At 35.4% G+C, this 21,276-nt stretch overlaps 3 protein-coding genes across 5 annotated transcripts; 1 reads left to right on the top strand and 2 right to left on the bottom strand.

Moving 5' to 3' along the window:
* Positions 1–439: 439 nt before the first annotated feature.
* On the bottom strand, positions 440–9,854 carry LOC114371160. Of its 3 annotated transcripts, none has more exons than XR_003658022.1 (21): positions 9,612–9,853; positions 9,348–9,500; positions 9,084–9,243; positions 8,657–8,975; positions 8,331–8,468; positions 8,070–8,259; positions 7,838–7,968; positions 6,987–7,199; positions 6,440–6,606; positions 5,869–5,947; positions 4,944–5,465; positions 4,474–4,844; positions 4,194–4,265; positions 4,013–4,117; positions 3,408–3,653; positions 3,142–3,210; positions 2,731–2,955; positions 2,364–2,479; positions 2,049–2,156; positions 1,648–1,764; positions 440–856 (listed from the first exon to the last, which is right to left on the bottom strand). XR_003658022.1 is itself a non-coding variant. In XM_028328596.1 (21 exons), the coding sequence occupies exons 1-21, from the start codon at positions 9,712–9,714 to the stop codon at positions 697–699; spliced, it is 3,759 nt and encodes a 1,252-aa protein (XP_028184397.1). In that variant the 5' UTR covers positions 9,715–9,849; the 3' UTR covers positions 440–696. The 3 variants fall into 3 exon arrangements, 2 of the variants coding, with proteins under 2 accessions (XP_028184397.1, XP_028184398.1); XM_028328596.1 differs by having other exon boundaries at positions 2,364–2,474; positions 9,612–9,849; XM_028328597.1 differs by lacking the exons at positions 440–856; positions 1,648–1,764; positions 2,049–2,156 and having other exon boundaries at positions 2,363–2,479; positions 9,612–9,854.
* A 2,103-nt stretch (positions 9,855–11,957) lies between these two features.
* On the top strand, positions 11,958–17,018 carry LOC114372281 (plastidial pyruvate kinase 2-like). The gene is made up of 12 exons (XM_028329768.1): positions 11,958–12,457; positions 13,005–13,292; positions 13,413–13,578; positions 14,268–14,402; positions 14,563–14,673; positions 14,772–14,860; positions 15,065–15,127; positions 15,220–15,395; positions 15,681–15,783; positions 15,881–16,029; positions 16,431–16,539; positions 16,618–17,018. The coding sequence occupies exons 1-12, from the start codon at positions 12,227–12,229 to the stop codon at positions 16,732–16,734; spliced, it is 1,737 nt and encodes a 578-aa protein (XP_028185569.1). The 5' UTR covers positions 11,958–12,226; the 3' UTR covers positions 16,735–17,018.
* Positions 17,019–19,669: 2,651 nt separating this feature from the next.
* LOC114369592 (hevamine-A) lies at positions 19,670–20,822 on the bottom strand. Its single transcript, XM_028326823.1, has one exon. It carries the CDS (start codon positions 20,741–20,743, stop codon positions 19,829–19,831), a length of 915 nt encoding a protein of 304 aa, XP_028182624.1. The 5' UTR covers positions 20,744–20,822; the 3' UTR covers positions 19,670–19,828.
* Between the last annotated feature and the right edge of the window lie 454 nt (positions 20,823–21,276).

Raw genomic sequence — 21,276 nt, 5'->3', positions numbered from 1 at the left:
TTACTGTTACAAAGGAATGTTGTATGTCACGTGTCACATTCTCCAATTGGAGAATGACTATCACGCGTCATGTTTTAATTGGATGTCAATTCCATGAAAAATGAAATGTATTGTTGTTGTTATTGACCAATCAAAACGTGACACGTGACAGACATGATTCAATAAAAACGTGACATGTGACCGTCAACGTCTAATTCTGGACTGGGAGACCAAGATTGCGTGATTGAATAAAATAAGAGGAAAATTCATCAATAAATTTAAAGAGGGATCAAAATTGGAAACAAATTGGAGAACCAAATTTACAATTTTGTCTAAAAAATAAAGCTATTGACGGTAGAGATCAAAGACAAAAGTAGAGATAGAAGATTAAAATCATCGACAATGAAGATTAAAGACAAAATCATCAATGGTAAAGATCGAATACCAAAGTCTTCAATGGTTAAAATTTGAAGACAAAGCTATCAATAATAAAAATCAAAGACTAAAATCATCAACGTCCAAGATTTAATGAAAGTTTATAACAGTTATAATTATACTCTATAAATATAGAACTGATATGTTGTAATAAGGATGGCAACTTGTAAACATCCTCATATCTTGTCTCTGCAACACTCACTAATCAATGCTTTCTCCTTCAGTTTAGTAGAAAATATATGCAAAAATAAAGAAACCTGGACCCTAATCATGCTTTCTCCTTCAGTCATCATCCTCAGGATCAATCACCATTCTCAGCTGCCTTCTAGATCTGGCATTGTCAGGAAATCCACTAACAGCCACTTCATCTTCTGAATCTGCTAAGTCATCCATTTGCTGATGTTCTATTTGGGAGGAATTCATAGAATCAACACGATTATCCCTGCCAGTACAAATTCAATTCAACCACCAAAGCAATCAAATTAGTCCATAGAAAAGGCCGAGATAACTGTATCGATATATTTCTAATTCCACTCTGCTTTATAGATATTACTACATTATGTTAGATAAGAAAATAGACAGAATATACTATTTATCAACTAAGACATCTCTTCAGACACAATCTGCTTGACCCCACTACAATTAAACAGAAAAATATAGTAATAACTTGTGTTTTGTACACCAACAAGTGCTCCACCGAGCTTGGGTCTCTTAAGCATGTGATCAAGGGCTCAAATCCTGACTGCACACCAACAGAAAAAAAATTATTGGGAGAGGGGGCAGCTCACTTATCAGTGCCAACAGATCCCCGAAGCAGACTAAAAACCTAGGTGACTGACTCGAATACTCCTTTGCAATCATATGTAGCACCAAAATAATTATCTTTATTTCCATAAAGCCGATTGTTGTGTTAGTTTAGGAGAAGCACCCCTTGATTCTTATTTACATCTGAATAACTATAAATGTTACTACAATTTATAGTTCAACAAATAGATTTTTTTGGTACAAGTTCAACAAATAGATTAAACACCCAGAAATGTTAATAAACTCAATTGTCAGCCTAAATAATCAAACTAGCAAAAGTGTGCTATTGCAACCAGAAGTCTTTTCCAACTAAGTGGTAAAAGTGTGCCATTAGTCTATAATAGCAAAAATGAATCTCATTGACATCATTGTACACTAAATAAAAGTCTATTACCAAAAATAAAAATGATAGTGATTACAAAGGCATACCTTTCCAAAGCATCTGTTTTGCCTTCATTGAAAGAATCATCGCCCATTATTCTCTCCTGAATTTGGATATTTTCAAGCTCAACTTGCTTTGAATTAAGAGAGGATCTTCTAGTTCTTCTACATCCATAAATTGTACCATTACAAAGAAAATTAAATCTGGTGTGAACAGTGCTGGAATATAAAACTAAAATTACAAGTGATAAAGAGTTATAGGCAATGGGTAATTAATTTTAAGAAATTAAACCAGATAGGAATCTATCCTTACATACAAACTTAACTAACATTGAAACAAGATTTCACATTAAAAAATAAACAGTTCAAACTAAATTCCTCATATGCGCATTTATTATCATCGATCAACAATATCCAAGAAAAGAAAAGTGAAAGTATGGAATATTTACTTGAGAGCAGAGCTGGGCATTTCATCATCAGAATCATCTCTTGACAATGCATCCACATTGATGGGTTCAAGTAATTGTTCAGTTGATACTTTGCTATTTATTTTTTCCCTAAATTAAATAAAAGATAGTTAATTCAAAATAAAACAAAAATTGTTGACATATGAGACAAATCCATCATTTTTTTCAAGTCAAAGCAGATAGAAGCAGGAGCTGGAAGAATCACCAGCTCAAACTAAATTCCTGACAAACATTTATGATACTATCATTGATCAGTAAAGTGGCGATCCTATAAACGGAAAGGCAAAGGAACATTACTTGAGAACAGAGCTGAGCATTTCATCATCAGAATCATCTATTGACAATCTATCCTCACTGATTTGTCCATGTAACTGTCCCCTTGATAATTTGTCATTCTCCATTTTCTTCCTAAACTTATATAAACATTAAACAATAGTTAAAGGGAGGAGAGCTAGGAGAGACTCATCCATCTAGACAGCTCAATAAAATTGCATTTGACAAAGTATTGAAATTCAGCTAAAGCATATATTTATGTATAAAATTTAAAACAATGTATGGCATTTTGGAAGAAGTTACACATGGCAATGAGTGAATATTATTTTGCAAACAGGCAGAAGTATTAATGCCCCAGGTCTGTAAAACTACAGACCAAACACATCATTACCTTTTTATCAATGTTACCAATGTCTCATCATCAGATTCATTAATCCTATCATTTGAAAGATCCATGAGATCTGCATCCTTTGGGTGCATTTTGCCTCCAGAACTCTTCTGAGGAAGAGATAAACCAAGTTGCTTAAGTTTTCGAGAGACTTGAGCAGCAGTGATTTTACCATCCTCATCCAGTGCATTGGCTATCATGTAACTGCATCTTCTGTGATCCTTGAATCTGCAGAAATAACAACCCAGCTATTAACAACAAAATCAAAAGCCAAATTCAAGTGCCTTTTGTCATCCTGAGTAAAATAATATAGAAAATTTAGAAAACATTGAATTTTCTTATTTAACTATCCATTCAGGACTCATCAAGCAAAGAGCAGAGAGATCCAATGCAAGGCAACCAAGTGGTACTCACTGCTCATATAGAACTTTGATCAGAGCTTCTTGAGCTTCATTGAAAGCCTGGACTCTCTTCTTTTTTTGCCTATAAATATGAAATTGAACACAAACTTAGAGAAGACTTAAACATATTTGATGCATCAAAATTTATATAAAAAAAATTGTTGAATTAGGATGAACAATAATGACATTTCATTTCCCAGAGGAAACATAAATTTAATAGAAAAAAATACCAGTAATAAACTAACATTTAATAAGCATAAGAGTTCAGTATAAACTTACAGGTGCTGAACCAACAGGCTTCCCTCCAAATTCACTGATTTATGATTGGTAGCTCTTTTGTCACCATCTAACTGATTAGGGCTAGTAGACAAATGTCCTTCAGCATCAGCATCACCCATCTTTCTCTTAGGTGCAACTGCTAGTCCTAATCTTTTTAACATATTGGAAATTTGAGCTGGTGAAATTTTACCATCTGGATCTAGCACTTCAGCTATATGACGACTGCAATGTGGTTCATCTTTGAATCTAGATTGTTTGAAGCAAGGAAGAACCATTAGTGAAAACAAAGGCTAAATCTTATATGAGAGAGAGAGAGAAAAAATGAAAAGCTATGAATCAATCTATCATGCTGACTCTTTAAGTATGTTTGTACCAATGATGTAAAAAAATAAAAGAAAAAAGGCTAAATCTTTTATGCAAGAGGGTCAAATCCAATTGAAAAGCTATGAATCGATATATCATGCTGACTCCTTTAGGTATGTTTGTACTTTGCAACAGATGATGTAAAAAAAATAAAATAAAAAATACTGAATTTCTTTTTGACAAGGCTCTAATTTAAATCATGCTCCAATGTACAGACAAATGTTTGATCTGGTCAAACCTACTTCTCATAGAGATCCTTGATTTGTCTTTCCAAATCACCATCAAGAACAAGTTTCTTCCTTCTCCTTGGAGCCAGTTGAGATTCATCTTCCATCAATTGCTCCCCACTGTTATGTCCAAGTGAATCAAGTATCAGAAACTATAAAATCTTAAGTAAAATTTGATGTCCAGTTGTAAACGTACTTATGAACATCTTTGCCACTGTTACTGCCAGAGGTAGATGCAAAACCTTCAATAACATCCTCAAGCTTGTCTCTATAGAAGAAAAAAAAAAAAGAGTAGACTCATTGCAGATAATTCTTTGCAGTGATCAAGAATAATTTTGAACCAATCAAGCGACAAACATAAATTGAAAATTGGACCCACATTTGGTCATGTGTTTCCAAAATTTTCCCAAAAGAAATAAAAAGTACAAAATCATACACAAGAGCTTAGAAGCGAAGTTTTAGGGATTTTATCTTACTGTTGACATCTTGAGTCATGAGTAATCACAACATCAGCTTCATCCTCACCAAGTGCATCAGCTATGCTTCTACGTGTCCACACCTTTGTTGGGGATGAACCAATTTCTTCATCTCCTTGAGAGTTATTCCAATTGGCACTTTCTTTCTTCAAATGACCAAGCTCGCTCAACAAATATTCAGCATTGATGTAATGACATTCCCTTCGAGTCTTCCAGAAAAGGAGTTCCACAAACAAGAGAGGTTGCTTTTTCATTTTCTTTAGCATCTTTCTGACCAAACAAGTCAGGAAATCAACTATACCTGCATAATCCTTGCAGGGGCATGACTTTTGTTCAATCAGGATGTCATAAAAAGTTGTGAGCAGTGATAACTGCAAGAGTATGTCAACAAGATTAATAAATAGTATTCAGTATTCACATTTCAAAAACTACACATTCCCATTGAAGATGAAATGTTTTCCGGATTTAACCTGGTAAAGCATAGGATGGAGTTCAAGGTCATCACTTATTCTCCGCAGCATGCTTATTATGTAATAATTTGTAGCCAGGGAATTGCTCTTGTAAAACTTGAGCAACCAACATAATTTCTGAATGATATTGTGATTTGCAAAGGCAGAGACCAGCGTTGAAACCTTGAAATCAACTTCATTATATGCATGTAGTTGCTCATCTTCCGAAAAATTATTAGTACCATCCAACATATCCTCATTAACATGTTCAGAATTTGTGGCTCCCATTGGTTCTAACCCAACTTGGGAGTTCTCATCTTCCTCAACACGATTTTCATGTTCATTATCATCAGGGACAACATCTTCCCCAGTGGAATTTGCATTTGGTAGTACTTCCAGCAGTGGCTGATTTTCAGCTGATTGATTGGCAGTTGAGATGCCAGTTTCATTTTGAATGCAAGAATGATCTCCAGACAGTTTGTCCCCTGATTCTGTTCCTTCTGGAATTTTATTTTTTTTCACTTTCCTTGATTTTCTAGACACCTTGAATTTATAAGATATAAAGTAGAGAAAAGGATCAAAATGTAGTAAAATCTTAGTCGGTATGCTCTGTAGCATATTTTTTAAAATATATTTTTTTACATTTCTATGTATCACATTATTAATTATTAAAGTCAAGGACTAACTCTCCAAAAAAGTTGAGCTACTAGTGAAGGCTCATTAATGGCTTCAGAATATCTCTTAACAAAGCAAAAGGAAGCAATGTTGTTACTTTTAAATGTGAAATTGAAATCACTATGAACAAGTAGGGTTATTGCATATGAAGTAGAATTGATAACTATATGTTGTAAAGTGGTAACAGGCATCTTGCCTTGTTTGTTGTAGATCTACTTTATTTCAAACATATAGCTAACTATTGACAGACACACACATAATTTCAGCTTACCCTCAATGCTCCTCGAGACTGAAGATTATCCATCAGCCTTACAACCTTGTGAATGATTTCCACTAAATCTGAAAGATTACTGACAAGAAACAGCAATCAGAAATATAGAAGCAAAGAAAGAATAGTGGATTATACACAAACACACAACAAATGTATGAAATGAAATCACTCTCATTGGACTGACATGACAACAATTGGATACCTCTCATAACAGACAATTTTGCACAAAATGCATTTGAATTGAAAAGTGAATTACTTAAGTTGATTATAAAAGAAAATTTACTTGATTGGAAAGAAATGATTTTCCACTTTCTATCACGATGCACCTTCCCATACTTAGCTTTCTTAACAATTAACACTCAGACACCTGTAGAGTATTTATACTTTATTTTTTGTATGAAGTATGAACTAAAAAGACATAACTAGTAATTGATCAATAGAGGTCCTTTGAATGGCCTTTCATGGACCAGAGGCTGCTAAGATACAAGTTTAAGACATGAAAAAAGCCATCCATATATGTTCATGATTAAGAAATGTGACTTTTTTTTCTGTTAGAATAAAGAGGTCAAACCTTTTGGGTTGCTTGTGGATGTCAAAGGTTTTAATCAAATTCAATAGGAACTGAGTCATCCCTTCCTCGGTCTGATCATAAAATAACTTGTACAGAAGTATGCGAGCTGTTTGAGGTTCCTTTGAGTTTTCAGGCAACAATTTAAGTATCAAATCCAGCATGCGAATCTGAAAAACCAACAAAGAGCAATTAAGAAACATTTAATGAGGGATGGAGTTCTTGCCACCATTCCTGTGTTCAGCTTAATGTAGTAAGGAAATGCCCAGATTTGTAAAATTAACCAAAACAATAGTAAATCAAAGTGGGACCAATGGAACCCAAACAAAAATTAAGGGGATTGACAAAGCAAAACTGTTTATAGAAGTGAACTAGCAGTAAGATATATTTACAGTAACCTAAGCACCTTGGTTAAAAATGAGAGCACTGATATAAAAGAAAGAAAGTAGCAAGTTGTCTATTTCAACCCCATGATGCAAAGATACATGCAAAAAACTAAATAAACAAAACATAGCAGAACATTTTATTAAGATTTGATAGTGCATATTACCATGTTTTTCAAAAGAGAACCAGCTGCAGATAGAAACTGATAGTCATTTGTTTCCTTTAGACCATCATAGGCATGCCGCCACTTTGAAATGATCAATTGAAACATTGTCTCATTCAAGGATGCTGCAATTGGCCCACATATTTGACCACTGAAATCTGAGGTGACTGCATCTTTATCACTCAAAGTCTCAAATGTGTCCCCTTCCTCCTTGGTCTAATGAAGAAGAGAACATATGTGAGGATGACATATTTTCTCAATTGTAGATTGGCAAATCACACATATGTTATTTACAAATAAAGCAGAAAAGCTCACACAACATGAGAACAAGAGATGCTGTTATTTACTGTCTAATTTCATTTTGTATTTTTGTTGGTTTCCATTTGTCCAGCCAAAAAATTTCATTTATAAACTTATCATTTAGCACATGGATAATGAATTATTCCAATATCAAAGCTCAGAAAAAAATAAACCAAGAAAATCCAAGAAAGCAAAGAAACCAAATCAAGTGAGTTTCTATCCTCTTGTTATTTCCTTTATTCTCACATTGTGTGAGGAACTGTAAGGCCTACAAACAATCATTATATGAAAAGTTTGCCTCAACATTCTTTGAGAAACTGAAAATCACAGTTTACACCTACTTCAATAAAAAAATCAGAAATTCATTATGCTAAATGCTAATTAATTAGAAAACAACTAAATATGCAGGGAGAATCTATAAAATTCCAACATTAGATGAATACTTAATTTCATTAAATACCTCTAATCAAGTGCCAATGTTAAGTATTTCAGCTTGAAAGAGGAAAGAGAAAAGCATGCTGAAAGATATGCAATTCTCATATTATCATTCTCACCTTAGAAGCTGAATACTTGTAAAACTGAAATGAAGTGACAAATTCAGCCACTTGAAAGAAAACAGCAACATCACTTTTTTGAATTGAGGGATGTTCTTTTTCAATATCTTCACGAATGGATTGCATCAAAACTGATACAGGTTCAAATTGTAGTAAGATTACTTATAGCTTTTATAATTGGAAAAAAAAATATTTGAAAATGATACAAATTATTCTGAAAAAAAAATCATACCATTGTATCCCCCAGAAAGAAACTGATTCACAAATCCGTGAAGCAACTCCAATATCTTATCCTCCGTTGAAGGTAACCTTGGATGATCCCACACAGTTCTTTTGGTAGGACCTCGAGCGACATTTTGTGCTTTAAGCAGCACATTATGAGAAGAATTAGGGTTTCCCTTAATTACTGCCTTACAACCATCCTACCAAACAGACAACAGTTATCACTCAAGTCCACCGTGATAAAAGTATAAGTAGGGCAAAAAGGTAGTACCATGGTAAGCCGAGCAAATGTTGGACTAAATTGTGAATGTCGACTCAGATTGTTGAGCTTACAAATATTTCTTCTCTTCTTTTCCTCCTCCAAAATGAACTGGAGACTATAAAGAGAAGTTTGGGGTTGTTCATCCGCCTAAAATGAAGTTTACACAATGTAATTGACCAAACAAAAATACAACCTAAGAATAGGATATAACAGCACAAGATGGGAGCAGTTAGAAAGAGTAAGCAAAGCACATTCCAGAAAGAATAATCTAAATTCGTAGGGTGCTCTTTGCCAGCATGACAAAAAATGACATCAGTCGCAATGAGAGGGCTAACCTTTGATTCCTTCAAATGTGCCCAAACAATTAACTCCGGGTCCTGACCCATCAAAATGTAATGAAAAATTTCCAGTAGAAGCAAGTTATCCTGACGGAGATAAACATTGGAACTACCAACGTATTGAGATATAACCAGGATTATATCCATTACATTTTCACGAAACAAAAGTTCCAGAAACCGGTCTCTCAGCGATAACAACTGAGTAGCAAGTCCCCCTGACTTCTGGTGCATCGGAATCTCTTGGACAGCTAGGATATTTCTAAATAACGTCAGCACTAGCTGTACCAATTTCCAATCATCCTCACTGAACGCATTACTGTACACAAACAATTAAAAACAAACAAATAAGTGATTCTTCCGATACTTTTCTTTCCATCCATACTCAACAACACCGGAAAAAAAACAGAAGTTTGCAGCCACTGACCGTTCCAAATTCTCGAGCGGTCTCTCTAGAAACGACACTATCACTGCAGCAACATCACTGTTAGTCAAAGCAGACTTCAAACCCCAAAGATACTCCAACTGCTGAGATATATCCGTGGAAGAAGGCTCGATCGGCATTGTAAGGAACACCAGAACCTTCACTGCCAAAAAAAAAACATAACAACTCAACAACTACCACCAATTAACCAAATCACACACACGACTTTATCAACAATACTAATGCAAAATTCAAGAAAATAAAAACCTGCATTGAGTAGCAAGTTGCGATCTTCGTGATAGAGCTCGATGGTAGGGATTAAGTACTTGGAAACGATGTTCCATTTGCAGACTTGCTTGAAGACATCGCGCGTTTGGGGATCGTCGCGCCTCAGAAAACGTAGCAAGTCTTTCAGATTATCTGGTAATCGGTGACGAAAGTGAGCAAAGAGGAATCGAAAATTTTCATTGGATCGAATACGGAAGAATAATAAAATAACGAAGGGAAATTGGAAGTGCGAGAGATTGGTACCGAGACAGTATTGGCCTTTGATGTAACCAATTTGGTTGCCTTCATCGTCGGCTTCGATGGTTCCAATGCCAGCGCAGATTACCGATAAGCCTTCAGTGTCCATGGTGAGGGAATTGGAGAGGGTGTGGTGTGTGGGGTTTTGGTATCTAAGAAAGAGTTGGTTCAGTTGAGTTGTGTAGTTGAAGAATGGCGGAAAATCTTCCCGCGCTTTTGACGGTATAGGGCAGGAAAACGGTGTCGTTTAGTTTCGTGGGTTTATGGGTCGTGGGCTTTAATAACAGGCTATCGTTGACGGATACTGATCAATGGCAATGCTATGCTGTTCACAGCTTTACTTTTCGCACGTTTTTTCATGAAAACTAGTTTCTATAATATTTTTCCACGAGATAACTAATTTAAAATAAAATATTTTAAGCTTAAAAAATGAAATCTGATAAAGAAATTTAACTTTTTTAAGTTCTTATTTTTTAACTTATTTAAAATTAACTTTTAAATATACAAAAGTATAGTATAAATATATCCTAAGTCTTGATTGAATATTAGTTTTATATTTAACTCAGAAAACTAAAAATTTGTAGAAACGTCTTGATCTCACTAATAAGCCCAAAACCTTAACCACAATCTCACTAATAAGTCCTCACTAATAAGTCTTTAAAAGGTCAATGTGATTAAAATTCTTTAATTAATGAAGTTAAAATAATTTAATGATAAAAACTTTGTAGGAATTAAAATGTAAATTTTAAGGATTAAAAAATTTACTTATTAAATATAAGAACTAAAAGAATAAGTTTAAAAAATATTAAACAAGTAATTAAATTTTTTTAAAAAGAGAGAGATTGAAACGTTGGAATATTTTAATAAAACAATAACATTTTTTTCCATTGAACTAAATATAGAACATTGTTTATTGTAAGCAATCTTAACTATTTTTTACTCTTTAAGTGATGCTTAGATCAAAAAGGGACAATCTCCCTTTTTGCTTTTTCTTTAAAACACACACGTGTGTATCTATATCTCTCTCTATTTTCTTTTTAAAACATTCTTATCAGTAATTTATCACACAATAGGGAAAATTTCAACAAAATAAAAAAATAATGTAAAAATTAATAAAAAAATTATATTAATATAAAAAAATTCTATAAATATTTAATATAATTATGTATCCAAAATTCTAATATGAGATTTATGATTAAGTGAAAGAAACTCCAGTAGTTGATCCATGGTACTCTAAGAAGATGACTACTAGGGTGCGAAAATAAAATTACTTTCGCATCCAATGCAAGTTTCTGTTAAAAAAAAATACATCGTGTTTGTTCGATTTTAAAATTAGAAAATCAAACGATGGGGATCTGTTTGGGATATCGGTTGTAACAGGAGTCCTCCCCTTCCACTGTCTTTGTCGCGAAAGTGACCTCCAGCGCCACCTTGAACACCTCCGCTATGACCCCAGCCTCCCCTTCTTCCCCTCCGCCGCACCCTGCAACTGGATCTTGAAGTCCTTGACCTCCACCACGTGGAACCTCAGCCCCCACGCCGCCGCTACAATCTTCGCCACAATCGCCGCCATAGAGCACTTCGACGTGAACACCGCCGTTGTCTTCCTCTTGCTCTCGAACATCCTCGAGAGGTCGACCCGAAAGACATGGACGAAATAAACTCAAATGCGTTGAAGAACTTGGGCACCTTGAAATTATTTTCTTCCTTCGTAACCGTAAGGGCCTCTTGTTTCTCCAACTGGCACAAGTCCAATGCGGAAAACGAAGAAAAGCCCTGCCAAAACCACGACACGCGAGTTATGGCGGAAATCATGGTTCTCTTGGTGAGATTTGCCATTACAATCTTGGAGATTAGCCTCTTTGACTCAGCGAAAACCACGGTGGAAACTCAAGCTCGACTCTGAGAACTTTGTTATACATGGTCGTGAGATTCTCGTGTTGACTGAAGGTGTTCGAGGTGGCGCCAAAGGTCACTTTTGCGACGAAGACAATAGGCCCAGAGCTTACACCGAAGGGGAGGGCTCCTATTACAACCGACCACTCAGGTCGCTAGTCACGCTCAGAAGTACTTCCTCCGTCGCCACAACTAGAACCGTCGTTGTCGGAGATCTAGCCTCTTTGACATCACCACAGGTAGAGTGGGAGGAAGGAGGGAGGGGGGAGGAAAAAACAATGATCGTAGGAGCATCTCTCAATCTGGTTGTCATCATTAAATTCGATTTATTCAATTTTTTTATTATTAAATTAGACAGACCGAAATAACAACTACTTTTTTTATAAATTTACATAGGATTGGAAAGAAATTTAACTTTCGCACCCCATAATTCTTCCTAAGAATACATGACTCACTTTGAAGGCGATAGTTTAGTTTAGGAGAGCAAAAAGGGAACATAGCAGATAGTGGTCAGTTCGATACAAACGAAGAGGTGTCTGTCGTGTCTTGTGTCCCAGCTCTTTATATTTTTCTCATAGCCTGACCTTTGCCGAACATAACGGCGATTTCTCCAAAACCTTCAATTCCACCTTCTTCTTCTCATCTTCACACCCTACCCCTTTATTCTTCTTCACACACAATTCCTTCAACTCTCTTTCTCTCTCTCTCTCTCTCTCTCTCTAAAAATGTCTCATGTAGTGGTCACTCGATCCATTCACACCTCCCTCACGCGCCCCACCTCAGGATCTGCACACCACAGAGCCCAAACGTTGTTGAAGCCTCCAACTTTTGCTTCCAAAGTGTTCCCACAACAAAGGAACAACCCCTCCAAAGTTTGCTCCCGAAGTTGCCTCGTCAATGCGAGGAAATCTGCACCCACTGAAGTTGTTCCCGTCTCACCCGAGGATGATTCAAAGGTGCGTGCTTTTTCTCTCTCTCACTGCAATTTTCCCAAATAAAAATGATGGGGGTGTGAAAAATTTTGATATTTTGGGAATGACCCAAAATGAAAAATCATGGACAGCTGTGCTAATCTACACCTAGAGAGATAAAGAGAGAGAAATGTAGATGTGGTAGGTGACATAATGTGAGAAGAGGAGACATAAAGAGTGTTAATCAGTTGTATGTAATATGTAAGTGTTCATACATCATTACTCAACCCAAAAGAGAAGTAGAGTGATGCTAAACTAGCACTTTTGGGTTGGATTGGGGTGGAAAGAAGGGAGATGCGATGTGATATGAAAGGAAGATAGAGATAGGAAGAAAATTGTGTGGAACTGAGATGGAAGAGGAAGTGAGTGTATGTTGAGGATTCTCCATGATTATTTATTTTTGAAAGGCAAATTTTTTATTGAAACTGATTTGGCATACAAGATTTGTTCCTAATGGATTCTCCATGAAATAAGTGGAGGTGGTTGGGAAAATTGGTGTGAGTTGTAACCCTTTTCGTGTTGTGATGAATAGATTGAGGAAGAGTTGCAGCACTCGCGTGGTATGCGGCAACTTGGTGACACTTCTGTTGGAATGTGGTCAAAACCCACTTTTAGGAGGAAGACAAAGGTTGTTTGCACCATTGGTCCTTCTACCAACACCAGGGAAATGATTTGGAAGCTGGCTGAGGCTGGGATGAATGTTGCCCGATTGAATATGTCTCATGGAGACCATGCTTCTCATCAGAAAATTATTGATTTGGTTAAAGAATATAATGCTCAATCCAAGGACAATGTAATTGCAATTATGCTTGATACCAAGGTGATAATTATGTTCTTCCTTCAAGTTATTAGCTTTTAAGGATACTTTGTTCATATCACATTTCTTTGGTCACAGTTTAGTTTTCATGTCAGTTGATAATTAATTTTTCTCTCTTTTCAGGGTCCTGAGGTTAGGAGTGGGGATTTGCCACAACCAATCAATTTAACAACTGGGCAGGAATTCACATTTACCATCCGGAGGGGTGTTGGAACTGCAGATTGTGTTAGTGTGAACTATGACGATTTCGTCAATGATGTGGATGTGGGGGACATGCTTCTTGTTGATGGTATGGCAACCAACTAATTGGTAAAAGTGTTTGAAATATAAAAAATGTGTTTTGCTCGTGGATTGATAAGCCACCAAGCATGGGACTAATTTATTATTTTGTGATTTTCTTTAACCTTTGTTGAATTCTGTGTACTGTAACAAGGGCAAGTCTCCTAATCTCTGAAAAAATTATGGTCTAAGGGATGTGTCTGCAAGGCAGTGTAGCCTTGTGGCCTTCTGGTGCAAATATGTTATAACTTGTCTATGCATCTTGATCCGTTTTTATTTCCCTGAATCATGATTAGTTGTTTGATTTTATGAACATGGTTTTGGGTTGAGGATAAAAGAAGCATTACATATACAAAAATAATTTCATCTTAAGTTACTAAATATATTTTTTATCCTGTTAACCCCCATCTTTCACCCTTACTTATGCAGGGTCACAAGCTTATGTTAGATCCATAAATCATTGATTACAATTTATTCATAAAAGTTTCAGTCAACATTACATGAATCAGCCAACTAAACTGTTGGAAGATTTATTTTTGTTTTTCTAAAGAAGACTATAATACCAAGAGACAATGCTTTACATAATGTATTTATTATATATTTAGCATTACTGTTGTTGGACAATATCTTTAGTATCCTGTATATCTCAGAAAGAGTTAATGCCAGGTCTTTGATGCATACTATTTGTGTATGATGTAGGTGGTATGATGTCTTTGGTGGTTAAGTCTAAGACAGAGGATTCTGTGAAATGTGAAGTTGTTGATGGAGGAGAGCTCAAGTCAAGGAGACATTTGAATGTTAGAGGAAAAAGTGCAACACTTCCTTCCATCACTGGTTAGATTCCGGATTATTATTTCTATCTTGATTATTTCTTTTAATGTTTGTCCATTTCTTCTACATGCCTCTCCATATATTTGGGTACTGACAACTGGGTGAGGGTTAAGGTTTTGTTGGTTTCCCAAGGACATATAATATTTGTGTTGATTTGCTACAGAGAAGGATTGGGATGACATCAAATTTGGAGTGGATAACAAAGTTGACTTCTATGCTGTTTCTTTTGTTAAAGATGCACAAGTAGTTCATGAACTGAAGAATTATTTGAAAAGTAAATTTTCAAGATACTTGTAATTTTTTTAATTAGTTCGTCTGATTAATTTCTCTAATTATTTTAAAGTATGATAAATTGTCCACTCAACACTGCAGGCTGTGATGCTGATATACATGTCATTGTAAAAATTGAAAGTGCAGACTCTATACCAAACTTGCATTCAATTATTACAGCGTCTGATGGGGTGCTAATCTTAATCCTTATGTTATTTCCTTATAGTTACGGCCTGATTCTTTCTAAAAGGGATGATTTAGCCCATTTTTTAAAAACAGAAATCTTTGATAATGAGTTTGTTTTGTTTGGAGCTTGTGGATTAAGTTTGTGGAATGTGGAGCCCTTGTTTGCTGATTGCTGATGTTGAACTGTCTACTTTTGCCATCCTGTTTAGGCCATGGTTGCAAGAGGAGATCTTGGTGCAGAGCTCCCTATTGAAGAGGTTCCACTTTTGCAGGTAAAGTCCTTTTAAACAGAAATGAGATTAATGGTAAAGATAATTATCAGTTGGTATTGCTTCGTAACATAAAAAAATGCTTGCTAATGTAGGAAGAGATAATAAGCATATGCCGTAGCATGGGAAAGGCTGTTATTGTGGCAACAAATATGCTGGAAAGCATGATTGTTCACCCAACACCAACCAGAGCCGAGGTATCCGATATTGCAATTGCTGTTCGAGAAGGTTCTGATGCAATAATGCTTTCTGGGGAAACTGCTCACGGAAAGTAAGTAATAATTCCATGCCTTGAAGTGTCCTATTACCTTGGCAGGCGATATTCTCATATTTGAGTTCTTACAAAGGACAGGAAAATCACAATCAAATGCGTGTTGCCTTGAAAATTTAGGATTTAATGATGTGTATAGTTGAGAGTAGATATTGTGATTTTACATGCTTGAGTATCAATATCTGGTTTCATTAGTAGCACTGCATCTTAATGACTTGGAAGACTAATCTAAAGCAAGGTTATTCATGGGATGTGAAAATAATAATTACATTTATTATAATGCAGGTTCCCGCTAAAAGCCGTGAAAGTAATGCATACCGTAGCATTACGGACAGAAGCCACCATACCCGGTGGTCAGATGCCACCAAATATTGGTCAAGTATTCAAGGTTTGAAATTTAAACTCAATAACTCTGACTTTTTTTAATCATTGTGTTCTACTTTACTGTTGGTACTGAAATGTAATTTTTTTTTTGTACTATATAGAACCACATGAGTGAGATGTTTGCTTACCATGCAACCATGATGTCTAATACCCTCGGAACCTCAACTGTTGTCTTCACTAGATCAGGCTTCATGGCTATCCTTTTGAGCCACTATCGACCTTCAGGCACCATATTTGCTTTTACAGATCAGTAAGTTCCGTCCTTTTTCCTTTTCTCTTGATACCATAAGAAAACTTTTTTTATTTAAAAAAATTACAGAAGATACTAGGTAAACATAAGCCTGATTTAATCAGTGCATCTGTAAGAGATTCTTCCCAAATGTGTTGGGTATTATTTTCCCTTAATATCATTTTCTTAATTGATTCTTTGTTGACTTATAAAATAAAACTGATTCTTTGTTGACTTATAAAATATGATTTCTAGAATCTAAGGGTGGAAGATATATCTAATGAATCAACTATTTTAAAGGTTTATGACGTTTCTGCCTTTTCAGAAGCCATTTGAAGTAGCTCTTAACCAATCAATCTGATTTCTTATATTCAAGTATGTATTCAGTTCAAAACCCTTGCCTATTTTTGCTGGCCATGCAGAAAGAGGATACAACAGAGGTTGGCTTTGTATCAAGGAGTCTGTCCTATTTACATGGAATTCTCTGAAGATGCTGAAGAGACTTTCACAAGGGCCTTGGATTTGCTGCAGGTAATGTTTGGAGGATATCTTCAGTAAATTTAGTTTATTTAGTTGTTTTAATGATCATTTGTGTTGTTCGAAATGCAGAAGCAAGGAATGGTGAAATCAGGAGAAGAAGTAGCACTAGTACAAAGTGGCAGGCAACCCATATGGAGGTTCCAATCCACTCACAATATCCAGGTCCGAACAGTGAAAACAAAATAAAAAAAGGTGAAGATGGCCATGAACCAAGTTTCAGCCTTTCAGGACAATATATTTAATTTTAGAAGAGCATGTTCCCTTTTGGTGGGTTGATGCCAATTTGCTAAGTCCGGCATTTTAGTTGTTTGTTTGTTGCCTAGGTTTTTCATTTTTTCTTCATCTATTACTTTCTTGTTATCATTATTTTTGGGTGATTGTTCTATATTAATCACGGACATTAGACATATGATAGTAGGTGACATTGAAATTTTGATTAGAAATTGGAATGAAAAATGCTTTCAGCCACATCCTGGACCGAGTCAGACTTAACCATTGATTGTTATATTTAGTATCCAAATTAGTAGGTCTGATATATGACCATCATTAATATAATGTTAATTTGCTTTCGCTTGTGTCATTCAGTTCATAAGCCGTATGAAATATGCTTGATAGGATCAAGCATTTCGGTTTTAAATTTGATTTTGTTAACTTAGATACTTTCTATGTGATAAATTACTTTATTCGAGTATATTTTGGATCGAAATTGAACTTTAGCTACCAAAGATATTTACAACAAAATCAAATTCGAGCACTTCATAAGCCGTATGGAATATGCTTAACAGGATCAATCATTTCGGTTTTAAATTTGGTAAATTAATAGCTAAACTTTTTTTATATAAGAATTGAACTTTTAGCTACTAAAGATATTTTCAACAAAAATTGAGCTAGATCCCGAGCTACTACACTTTATAAATAAGCATTCACTGTAGCTTTTAGCAGTTATCATGTCGCACTATCTTTTATGCGATCCCTCGATATCTTCTACTATCCTTGTTCTATCAATTACTTGCATTAAAAGTAGCCAACGTTGCCCGATATTAATAACAACCACTTTCAGGGCCTATGTAGACTGTAGTGGCCCAAGTGCTCGGTTACAATTATTAAATATATGAATTATGAATATCCACCTCACTTTGGGTTAGGGTGAATTGGGGTTTAGAAAATACTACACATATACCTAATTTTTCATATATTCAATTTTTGCCTTATTTTTATTTCTCAATCAATTCTCATTACACCATTTCTCATATTTATTAATTTACTTATTTACTTTGATTTTTTTTATTATGTATCTCTTTTTCTCACTCGTACTTAAAAAAAAAAATAGGATGTACAAATATCATTACTCTTGAGATGAAAAGAGGAAAAAAGATAGAAACAAAATAATAATAAAAATAATATATAGAAAAAGTGATAAATACAATAAATGATTTGAAAATAATAAAGAAATGAGAAGAAAATGACTTGGAAACCAGTTAAAAAAGAAAAGAACAAAATGAAGTGGAAATAAGAAGAAAAAAAATGAATATATGTTCATAATTTTTTTCTAACTATTAACTCTCTTATCCAGCAGCCTCCATACTTGGAAGTTTGAATATAAGATAGCCCACGTTTCTCATAAGCCACACGCTCCCTTTAACAAGTTGTAATTTAAAACCTATACATTTCCTCCCATTGGTTGGTCACCCTATTCTTTGACGTGGATGTGAATTACTTACTCATTTCCTGTCCAATAAATACATCAAAACTTATCCGGAGAATCTACAAATAACAAAATGGAGATATCAAATGAAACTACTATTGCATGCTGCAAGTGCTGTATATTTTCTTTTAATTTCTTGTTTACAGAAATGTATTAGATGTAATGGAAGTAAGAAAATTATTAGAATGCGTTAGTTTTTATTTTTTAAACGTTTTTTTATAAAAAAAAGAAGAAAAAAAACAGCCTCTTATTCTTTCCACCACGGCTCCATCTAACTTAAAGAAGGTAAGAAAGTCTTAGAGTGTATAATGTGAGAGGCCTAACTCAACCCAAAAGTTAGCTAAAGGGATGAAGGTTGTCCCTCATTTATATATTCTGATGTGAGATTATTTTTAGCCTATGTGAGACTTGAATTATTTTCAACATAAAATTTTATGCATACTTGATAAGATTGGCCTATAAGTGAGATGAAAGAGATTGTGATGAATAAACTCTGTTGTTTGGAAGCCTCCAACTGAATTAATTCTTTTGATGCCAAAAATGCACCCACATGACTGGTTAACACTTAACAGAGACTTATCACACTATTCCCCTATTCCTTTTTATTTCTTTATTGATTATAAGCGTGTTGTTTCCATATATGCTGAAGCCAAGAAACACTTGAAAAGACGGCAAGTTAACCGTTAAGACTTTCAGGATATACTATATATAATTTTAGAAGAACACGTGTATTCCTCTTTGATGGGTTGATGCCAATCTTGCTTTTTGGTTGGTTGTTTGCTTACTAGGTTTCATCTTATCTTAGTTTAATTATTGCCCTGTTGTTATCATAAGTGAACATTTTAATTGTGTTATATATTTAGCATGAACAGGTGTTAGTGTTAGTGCTTTCATGGCATTTGAAATTTTGGTCAGAAATTGGAATTGGAAACGCTTCCATGCATGACTGAGTCATTCGTTGAGATGCTTTAACATCAACATCCGACTTAGTAGGCCTTCTGAATTATGTCTAACGAAATATAAACTTGCTTTATATGCTGCTTCTAATGTATTTAATAAGCTGTGTGGAATATTTCAACATGGGGTTAGGCTAGTCGAGTTTCAGTTCCCTAAATTTGATTTTTTATTAAGAGATGTCTTTTCTATGTTTAACCGAACCTTTTGAAGTTCACTTGCGGCTCTGTTCTTTCCCCATTACACATGTTCCTTTTTATAATAGATTTCATTGGCTAAAACCTCTCCTATGCTTGCTTTCTACCAAAAATAAAAAACTATTTCACGTTAACAGATACAATAATAATTGGCGAGTTGCAGTATGATTTAAGCGAAGGGCTTCTCAGGTCTAAATTAATCTTCATTGTCTTTCCACATTAGCTGTTATGTTCAACTTGTTTTAAAATACTACTATTAGTTAAGTTGAAAATAAAACAAACCAAAGTGCAATATATTCATGCGCCCACAATTGCAGATAACAACACACCACTTCACAAAAGTACATTATTCTTTTCCTAGTAGTTATTACTTTTAAAATCACAACTTGAAAATAAAAAATCATTGGCTAATTGCAACCACTCTTCACACGCTGCCAATAATTGAAGTACTATACCCGTTCTGGACATCAAAGAATCTTGACCACAGCATCACCCCACCATATTTTGGCGACTCCTTAATCACAGGCAGGATCTGAGAAGTCAACGTGTCAGCCGGAATGAAACCGCTGCCAGCGGCGGCCGGATCGGCCGGCAACCCTAAAAATATCTTCCCGGCAGGCACCGTACTAGTCCACCGGTTCCAAGAACTCACAAGGTTAGTTATGTTCCCATTAGCATACTGACACGGAGGGTTATTGTAGAACTGAACCCAAACAAAGTCAAAAAGGCCAGTGTTAAGGGCAGTGCCCAAAAATCTATCAGGAATTGGACACTGAGGAGCAGCACCTAGGTACACCCTCTTCCCGCCAACCCCACTATACGCCTTAAGAAAACGTGCAAGGTGCTCATAGTTTTGTGTTGAACCAAGTTCAATGTCAAAGTCTATGCCATCCAACACAGCATCACCTAGTGGCCTTGAAGATGATGATGACTTGCCTCCCAAGAAAGTGTTCCACAGAAAAGTTGAAACGTTTCTTGCATCTTCTACTGAAGCCAAAGTGTAGCTTCCAATGCCACCACCTATTGAAAGTAACACCTTGATCCCTTTGCTTTGGCAGTCCTTGATTTCGGAGCTGAACTTTGTGCAGGAATTGGTTGCGGGGTTGCAGTGACCAGCCAGGTTCATTTCTGGGGTTTGGCCATTGCCGAATTTGTTGAGAAAGGCTATGTTTATGTGGGTGTATTTGCCTGTTGCACATGCTTCTGAGAGGGTGCCCTCGTTACCATTTTGCCCCCAGTAGATGGCTATGCCACCTGCGTGAGAGGTTCCAAGAAGAGTGAAGAAGAGGATCAGGGCAAGGAGAAGAGGCAAAGCATGACAGTTTTTGCTTTTGGCCATTTTTGGTGTATTCAGTGTTTTTGCTTTTTCTTCACCCTTTGGTGTCTTGTGAAGGGTTCTTTGCAATTTTGATATTTATAAAGCCAATGGCTGGCTTTTCACAGCTATAAAGTTTGAAGAAGATTGGAATGAAGGTGTTGACCAGAAAGATGTCATTTCCCACTGGAAAAGGTCAAAGAGGCTTTAATTTTCAACAACTCTCTTATTTGTCAATTAATCAGTGGGGTCTGTAGTATAGTATTATCCACTATCGTTATCACTGTGTTTATGTTTATCAACTGCCAGATGAATCAAATTGAAGAATGATCTTATTTTTTGTGTTTAACATTCAACGTGGTTTGTAAATTGAGTATTTGCTTTAAACTGAACCAGTAGGACTTGATTACATTTGAACAAAAATAAAATAAAATCGATTACATCTACATGACGCATGAGCCACAGAGCCAGTAACCTTAATTACAATAGTTAATTACAGCAGAAGTAAGAAGAAGCGTGGGGCATCTCCAAGCAATCAACATGAGTTGCTACATCAC

Source organism: Glycine soja, chromosome 10, assembly GCF_004193775.1.
Source record: "Glycine soja cultivar W05 chromosome 10, ASM419377v2, whole genome shotgun sequence".
Lineage (NCBI taxonomy): Eukaryota > Viridiplantae > Streptophyta > Magnoliopsida > Fabales > Fabaceae > Glycine > Glycine soja.
The sequence above is the reverse complement of the archived record's forward strand: the minus strand, read 5'-3'. Positions and strand labels throughout refer to the sequence as shown.